The sequence below is a fragment of the Anguilla rostrata genome, chromosome 13, assembly GCF_018555375.3.
Source record: "Anguilla rostrata isolate EN2019 chromosome 13, ASM1855537v3, whole genome shotgun sequence".
Taxonomy (NCBI): domain Eukaryota; kingdom Metazoa; phylum Chordata; class Actinopteri; order Anguilliformes; family Anguillidae; genus Anguilla; species Anguilla rostrata.
This window is the reverse complement of record NC_057945.1, coordinates 39,023,914-39,033,089: the sequence shown is the minus strand read 5'-3', so window position 1 is coordinate 39,033,089 and position 9,176 is coordinate 39,023,914. Positions and strand designations below refer to the sequence as shown.

At 39.4% G+C, this 9,176-nt stretch overlaps 1 protein-coding gene across 3 annotated transcripts in view; it reads left to right on the top strand.

The window, feature by feature from the left end:
* Positions 1-8,737: 8,737 nt before the first annotated feature.
* Positions 8,738-9,176, top strand: part of LOC135238289 (transcription factor PU.1-like) — a 6,539-nt gene continuing 6,100 nt past the window's right edge. The window contains exons 1-2 of one of the 3 annotated variants that reach the window (XM_064306068.1): positions 8,738-8,800; positions 9,108-9,176. The exon at positions 9,108-9,176 is cut by the window's right edge and continues 14 nt beyond it. In XM_064306068.1, the coding sequence (XP_064162138.1) occupies positions 9,119-9,176 (58 nt within the window). In that variant the 5' untranslated portion in view covers positions 8,738-8,800; positions 9,108-9,118. Of the gene's footprint in view, positions 8,898-9,103 lie in introns of all 3 variants that reach the window. The other 2 variants (XM_064306066.1, XM_064306067.1) reach the window with 2 other exon arrangements.

Sequence of the window (9,176 nt, the reverse complement as noted above, 5' to 3'; positions counted from 1 at the left end):
GCTTAACAGACATTGACATGTACACACAGATAGAAAAATACCCATGTGTACATATGAGTATAGTAAAGAAAAAGTGGGTGTTTCTTGGGATGGCTGGAGGGGATTCCTAACCTGCAAATTGTTTCTTAACTGCGGAGAAAGGTTTTCATTTTTGACTTTCAGCTAACGGATGTGCAGTTAAGGAATGGCGAGGAGGAAAGGTTAGCCATTTAGCACTTGTGAAATGATGTAACGGTCTTTTCTGTGGCAGGTACCGGAATTCCACAGAGTGAGAAAAAAAGATGAGCCCCTCGGCAGGGGAATTCCAAACAGGGCACATTTACTTGTGTGACAGAAAAGCCAGAAAAAAGGGGGGAAATCCAGTTCTCCAGTGTGTCAAACTTCACTATAACTTCTCTGGTGAGGTTCCAGTCTATCTGCCCAGCTAAGCCTGTTCATGACAAACACACTCACACATACACACAAACACACACACACACACACACACACACACATGCCATATGTAAACCATTTAAGTAATTGCCCAGCAAACTAAAACAACTACTACCATACGATGACAGCTGGTCATATAGTAACATTAGGGAAATTACATTCCGTTTGAAATTTAAATTCCATTTGTAACATACAGTCAACAAGACATTCAGCGGCATATTTACTGCATTTCACCAATAAATCATTTTGTTGTGGAAATGTAAGGGAGTGGCCAGTTCACCCTACGGATAGCCTCAGGATCAGGTCGCATGGCAAAGCCTCTCTTTTGGAATTTCATTGTGGTTAGAAAAGCATAGAAACCTATGCTATAATTAAATAAGCATCCACCGAAGATTCTTTTGTGTGTGCATTTATAATACAACTACTTACCTCGCAAAATATCAACACCAAGCTGAGGAAGAGAGAAAATTATTTTGCAGTGTCATAAAAAATCAACTGCTGTTCATTTAAATTTGTGTCACATGACATGCAGGGTTTCATTTCATGGCAAAAAGAAATTAATCATAGCCATAAATTGGCGGCCTGTCCAGGGTGTATCCCTGTCTCTTGCCCAATGCACGCTGGGATAGGCTCCAGTACCCCCGGTGACCCTGCTCAGGATAAGCGGGTATAGATCATGGATGGATGGAAAAATGATTTTTTTTAAAAATGTAGAACAACATCTCAAGAAAAGTTATATTGTTTAAAAAAAGTATTCACGACAGCCTACAAATACTTTTCTGCAAATTCCACTTTATAAACATCACCTACTAAGCTTCAAGTTCATTTCATGTTGAGGTCTGGTATTCATTATCGAGTCTGCAGATATAGCATCGCAGCTGGACGATGACACAGGAGCAGCACAACTGTTCCTTTGCTCTTGTTCTCCGTAAAGTACTCTGTGAAGCGTCTTTGTGACAGTTCTCTGTAAACAAAAAAAAAATTTTAAAAAGCGCTATACAAATAAAATTAAATTGAATTGAATAGTTCTAACAAACATGTAGCCGTCATATTGGGAACTAGCAGATGGGAGTGCAGCCTGAAAGTTGCCATCACGCTAACATGGCTAACAACTTTTCCTCCTGTGTTTAAGCAGACGATGCTCAAGCTTTCCATTGACACTGCGTGCCAGTCTCTGTCTCGGTGCATTAAGGAAACAGACCCAGGTACCAGGTCCAATCCATTAGGGAAATCGAAAAAAAAGGAAGGAGTCTGCCCATAAATATCTAAATTTTATTTCCCTGGCCCTTTTTTTGCTGCCAGATAAGCATTGAGTCAGAATTGAGCCTCGGGACGCCGCTCACGAGAACAGAATGCACCGCTGGCTTCTCATTCCGTGGGCGAGCACTTAGTCTTTTTCATTAGGAGCGTGTCGTCCTCCTGCGCGAGAGGAACGGGAGTCGGTCATGCATACCCATCGATTTGGAATCTCCGGTGCGCAGGACAGCGTCAGCTAAAATATTTTTATTGGCCTCCTGACAGCTCCGCAAGGGTATAAACCACGGTGACAGCGCGAATGTGCGCGTGCTAAAATTAATCTGCGTTCTGCGTCACGCTACACCGATCGGCATGGTTCTGTGTACATTATAGATCGCTACACGAAGGAATATCACTTTATGAGTCATAATTACTGGTGCTCAGTGATTCCAGTACATCGTTTATGTTATACTGCTTGATGTATTTCAAGCCATTTCTTGATTGTTCTTATCGACGGGACCAGGTGTAGTTCTCTCATTCAAGTAGTCTTGTGTTGCACTGTTATTGCTTTTTTGAAATAGTGTTCTTATTTAACTTCATCCAGATCAACAGGTCCAGTTCATGTAAAACTCTGTTCAGCTGTGTTTCTGTATTTATGAGTTATGCATTATTTGGGAGAATCTGGTTCTCTTTTTTTTTTACCTCTGGACTCTTAATATGTTGAATATTTGAGACAACAGGATTCATCAATAGATATTCCTATAAATCAATTCTAAAACTTGCCAGCAGTGAATTTTGCTTCACAGAATTTTAAAAGACCACAGATGGATATATTCTGATAGAAATCAAGCTATCTCATGATCAAAGGCAGTGGCCCACTTGAGAGTCAAACATGCCGGACTTTGTTTACAAACCCAGTTACCTCACCATTACCTCATTCACGCTATTACAGCAGTTTTTCAGCTGCCTCTCTCTCTCTCGCTCTCTCTCTCTCTCCCCCTCACTCTCTCTCTCTCTCTCTCCCTCGCTCTCTCTCTCTCTCTCCCTCTCTCTCTCTCTCTCTCTCTCATAATTACGGTTCTGTGTTCAAAGCCAGGGTTAAATGGGCACAGTGATTGGTGAGCTGGTTTTCTAATCGTCATATGATTGGCTGCTGAACTCTTTAACATGACACGTCACCAATTATATCAGGCCACGCCATGTTGCATGACTACATGTATGGAGTTCAGAGGAGGTCGCTGTGCTGAATTACAAAGAGACGTGCTTTGCTGAATTAGCTGCATGCACAGGCTGTGCCAAAAGGGGGAAAAAAGCTATTTTATTTAATTCAAGAGATAACCATCAATGAACTGTAGCAAATGATGTGATTATGTGGAAGCACAGATCCGCTCCTCAAATTAACTGTTGATGTTCAGTTTTCACGAGATATGGAAATGACCAGTCAGGATTAACCGTCATCATAATATTATCATCCGGAATACATTTCCAGGGAAAAATTATGGTGCGGGTTGCTTGAGTACCTCGCTAGTATTATCAGAGGGTTTTTTTTTTTGTTTGTTGCAAAACAAGCTGAATACTTCTTTGTATGTAGTGACAACCACTCTGATAAACTCTGCAATGCTAGCTACAATAGCCCAAATACACTATTCAGTTTTTCCCCATAGCAGATGAGCGACTTCATATCAGGGTCATACGATAATCATTATTTTGAAAACATTAGCTCAATTTTGTGGTTTGAATTTTATTTCTGTAGGTAGCAAAAAAATGATGACCAATCAAACAAGCAAACATAGTTAATTTATGTTTGTTCTTAAAATATTCTTAGCTAACTAGCTACAGTACCTAATGTATTAGATACTATATTATATGACTACTATGCTATCAAACATAACACATACATTTAGCAAACTTCCTATTTAGAATATAAATTTAAACAGTATTTAACTTATATATTCCAATTATATTTGAAAGGATTAAATCATGATTGTGCATCACAACTGTAGCCGTTATAACACTTTATTTTCTGTGGGTCAATCTGCCCTTGATTTTTTCTTGCTTTCTGTTCCCAGGCAACTCACATGAGCAAACTTCTTCCATTCAACCATTCCTCTGTCTTTCTTTGTGGACAGTTAGGCTGGCATGTCTGCTACACTCAGAGTAACGGCACATGACATGGCTTCCCCTTTGAAACCTGTGTGGCCAAGAGGTACAATGAGGTTCCTATTATGGCCTAAATGTCACGTCCCACCACTGGCCCCCAGACACAAACCAAACACTTTTTACATGAATCACATGCAAGAGAAAAGAAAACAGAAGCGGTCAAGCAAACAGGACGGAAGCTACTCATAACGGGCAAAATGCTTGTAGTACGCACAGCTGTGGCCCTCCAGGACTGGAGTTTGGATGCAGTGTCTGTTAAAATTGGCAGCTGTCCTGAGGAACTGTGGGTAACCTACCTCACCCAGAATATGTTCTTATTTTTGTTCATTTTCTCCCAATTTGGGATGCTTAATTGTATTCATAGCCAAGTCTTTCATTAGAACATCCTCTGTCAATTTAGAGACGAGCATGCAGCTTCCCCACAACACATGCAGTCAACTCCTACTGAGCACGTGCGGTGGCAGACAGTATGTGTTTTAACCGTATAGACTTTTCTTTGGGGATTTACTTCGTCTTAACTGTTGTTAGGAATTTTTTTTTTTTTGTCAGTAATTAAAACAGATCAACTGAGATTGATGGCATGAAATCTCGGCGCCCTGATTTGTAGGTACGACTGTGACCCACAACGTGGAAGTGAAGGAGTATGTTCAGAAGATGTCTGCTGTTTGATGGCTTGGCTAAGCTAAAGTTTTGCTCGTGTCTTTTCCCCTCAGCACAAAGCCGGAGAGAGAGAGCTGTAGAACAGGGAACAGCCGGCAATTGGCAGGTATTTTGGACACGTGAAATTGTGAAATCTTACTGGAATTCACAGAGCGCTTCGTCACATTTCAGGGAACTGCGCTGTCCACAATGCTGAAAAGCAGGTTTCTCCAGCTGACATCACTAATAATGTCCACCTGCACAGAACGTCACAAAGGGAAGCAAGTGCCTAGCCTTTACCCCAAAAAAATAAGAAATAATACACAATAAATGACACCTAGACGTTTATGGGTGTGTTTATACATGTGTACTAAGTTCTAATTGCACAATGTTTATTTGAGTAGATTGAGTTAGCCCTATCCTGATACTGTCTTTATTATCTTTATCATTACAGAGAAATATTGTCTCTGTTGCTATGGGGACCAAGTGTCCAGTATTATCAAAAAAGAGCCACTGTGGAAATAGGTTTTTTGTTATTTCCCAGCAATGGAACACAGTTCTGAGGAATCAGGGTTTTAATTAAAGAGCAGAGTTTGTTCATTAGTTGAATGAGCTGTCGCAGTGCTGAGCTTGAGCAGGACGCACACCCACACTTCTCTCAGATAAGAGTAGACATCCGGCACACGGGCCTTAAAAAAAAAATTCACTCTTCAATTAAGAATTAAGATAGGAAAAAGTGTACAGCAGCCTGCAGTCCTGTGTATGGAAAATGAGCGTCGTTTTTTTAACTCACTGAAGCTCAAACAATGTGCCAGTGTAAATGGTGCTCATCAAATGCAATTGATTGTGTGGAGTAATGGGAATTTATAATAGAGAGCACCTACCTTTCTTTGAGAAAAAAAGCCTGTGTTCTATCACCCTTTTGTTCAGCTAGACATTCAGACCTGGCTGAATTTGACTGTGTGGAAGGGCAGTTTACAGTTGGGCGATGTATGGTGACCGATGCCATTAGTGATTATGCCATTTAATGATCATTTACAATGACTTTGGGGTAACATTAGAGCAATGGACGATTTTTCAATGTCGTGATCATAGTTGCGGCCATTGCTGAGACTTAAAATGTATTGACCTTCGACCCCATTCGATGGCTCAGCTGTCACGACCACACAATATAGAACATTCTCATCTCATGCATGAATCAATTATCTTTAGCCTTAAGCACAAATGACACTTTGGCGATTCATCCTATTATCGCTTAGGCCTACGTGTTCATGCATTTTATGAGCGACGGAGCTCAACGTCAACGATGAGCGAAAATGAAATGTTGGTGACATTGGAGCGATATCCACCGGGGGGCAATCATACATCGCCGAACTGTAAACTACCCTTTTGGCAAATAGTCCGTCGATTCTACGTGCATTCTATATTCTAAATGCTATATTCTATATTCTACTCATGCTGTCATGCTGCTCTTTGGGAAGTTGGCATGGCAACGTTAAGCTGGCACTGGCAATGAATGTCGGTCAAGCTAGAACTTGACAGCAGCTATCTCCGTTTGACAAGTGTCATTCATCAGATCAGGACTCGTCTTCATATATCGTCTACGCCTTCATAATATCTCTGTGATTTAGTGCAGTTTGGATGCTGCTGCAGCAGCAAGTATCTTGTCTCTTACATGAGAGAAAACATTTAGCCGCCTTTGCAAAAAAGGTGTCAGGTTGGATGTCTAGAACGGTACTGTGACCTCATACTGTATAGATAAGAGTGGTGGTGTGCTGTGGGCAAGGAGTAAACCTGTAGTGAATGCTATTGTATATTAACAAAGGCAAAATATTCACAGATTGTTCACCGTGCGCCAAGAACACATCTCTCCAGCCAGGCGAAATATACTGGAACATTATATTGTTTGTTGGTTGAGTGGGCAGCAAAACATACAAAAATTTTAATCAATGTTATTGTGTAATCAGTACTTCTATAGTGTGTTTGTAGTGCATCAATACATGCTTCATGTATTTATGGATAAATGTTATCGTGATGGTTGTATGAGACAGTGTCACATGCTGTAAAAGAGTATGGATATGTTGAACAGAAAACTGTGTACATTTTAACTGTGGCCGCAGTTTGTAAAGTTGTTGTTAAAACAGTGTGACATCGCTGTGGTCTGATTAGGGACTTATTAAACGTTGCCATTCAGAATATTTGCCTCCCCCCCTCCCCCCGCCATTCCATATTAAATATTGGCACTGATTTAAACAGGAAGAAAAATAGAAATCAAAACCGCATTAAATACGTACCACTAAAAAGATGACAATGTCTGATGACCATATTAGCCATAACATAAAAAAATTAAGTTGAGTTAAGTTGTATGAGATCAGCAAGCGTTTCACATATTTTAGTTTTCACACTTTTAAAAAAAATTTTTTTTCTGAATTAAAAAAAAGAATAAAGTGAATTTGGAGTTCATCTATATATATATATATATATTTATTTATCATTGCACCCCACCTGCCAGGCCTGTGTTGAGCATGATCTGAAGGAGCTCTTTCTGGGGAATATTAATCCTATCTTTGTCCCTTTCAGGCCTAGACCTGTCGATGTAAACACTGGAATGTAGTACCTGCTGATGAGGTAATGCAGGGACGAGGAAATAACTGAAGTCTGCCTGCACACACACACACACACACACACACACACACACACGTGATCCAGCAGCTCGCTGTGGAAAATACCTGAACAGGTGCTTCCAGAAATACCTTTAGCAGGAACCACTCGCTGTTTGATTTATCGGACACCCTGCAACTGACACAGCTTGTGAATTTCCCTCAAGACTTTCTTTGTTTTTGTTCTTGTGTTGTTGTTTTTACTTAATTTTGCAAAGGATAGCGAATAAAAAACGACTGTGATCTGTCATCCATCATTTTCTATTTACAATGCCTCTCGTCCTACAAAAAGACTTAGTCAGCATTCCTGGGGACAGAATTTCTTTAGTGACAGTGAATCACCTGCCTCAAATATGTCTCTTGAAACAGAGATCACAGGTTATATGTCCTTGTGTTCAATTCATCTTCTGTCCTCCTGTGGCGATGAACTTCTGAACGAGCACATTTTATTGTGACGGGTTTCTCTTCTCAAGTTGCAAAATTAGGATGTGAGAACCTCATTACGGTAGAAACACAGGTGTTCAGCCTCAGTGATTGTCTTTAACAATACAATTCTTTGTGCAATGATGCATCCAACGATTGTCTGTACTGAATGTTTCATTTAGAAGAGTTTGGTTTACAGTGCACCTTCCCCAATTTTCTCTGAAGATTTCATTTTTTTTCTAATTGTCTGCTGTTTGATCTTATCTGAAAGTTTGAATTTTGCACAGCAGGCATATTTAAATAAATATTTCAATATAATGGTTTTGTCATGCAAAAAAAAACATATGACTCTTTTGACTCATATGACTTTTTGTTTCAGTTTTTTTCAATTCTGTTGCTCAGCTGAGATATGATGAAAGTCTAATTTTTATTGAACAACATCCTTTCATAAAAATTGCAGTTTCAAATGAATAATAAAGAAGTTTGCTAATGTATTTGTTTCTACTTTTATTTAAGAACTATCGTGTAAAGCTGTGTATAGGTAATCTAAATGTCTATATACCAGTTAATTATGTTTAATTAATTATGTGTACATTACTTTATTTAGTTCCTACATACACAACAAAATTCCCAATGTTAAATTTAAGTCTGACATAGATTATATGGGTCATCCCAGGACCAAATGTGCTCTGTGGGAGTTAACAGTTAACTCTTATCAGAGTTGATTTTACGTTGAACATTTTGTTTATACACGCATACAGGTAGCTTTTAAATTAGGAAGCCGTTTTCCTTGCCCATTATGCTACACTGACATACCCTGGAATTTTCAACTCAGTCTGTCTATCAATAAATGGCTGTCAATTAAACAGTGTGACTGTGAGCTGCAGCCTCAGGGAATACATTCGTAAATTAAAAAGATTCTTTCTCCTGGGTATTGTACCTGGTGATGGAAACAACAGTGAGATGGAAAAAGAATATCCATTTTTAAAACATGAACAAATGGAACAAATGCAATGCATCTAGATAGATCCGATCAAGAAGTCTGTGCCAAAGAAGTCACACTTCCTACAGCAACAAAAGGCCTGGCTGTGAGCCTGGGGGAAATTTAAGGGGTGGAGTCAGGGTGGAGATGATGGTGTGATATATAAGGAGTGGGTGTGGATGATGTTGTGATATTTTATGCGTGGTGAGCAGGTGAGATTCTTCCCTCCCTCGGATTTGTAGTTTCCTCTGAAACTTCACACCTAAAGGTGTGTGTGTGTGCGTGAGTACATGTGCATGTTTTGTTACGGCGCATCAGTGAATTCTACTTTGTCTTCACATCCAGACCCTGTCTATTATCATTTTGTGAGTCATTTCTTTCTATCTTATGTATTTAGTTATTTATTTCAAAGTCATATTGTGTGTAATTCTATTTTGAAGTACAATGTATCAAATATTGTCTTGAAACAAATCAAACTGTTTTTCAGTTTGTTTAACATTGTTTTTATTCTTTGAATGCTTTGCTCAAATGTAAAAAAAAACACATTTCAAATGCATTTCATTCTTTTCAGACAGTGTGACCAGCAATGCTTCCAGTTCTAGAAACAGTAAATGCATTCAATCTGACAGACAGGCTTCAGGCAT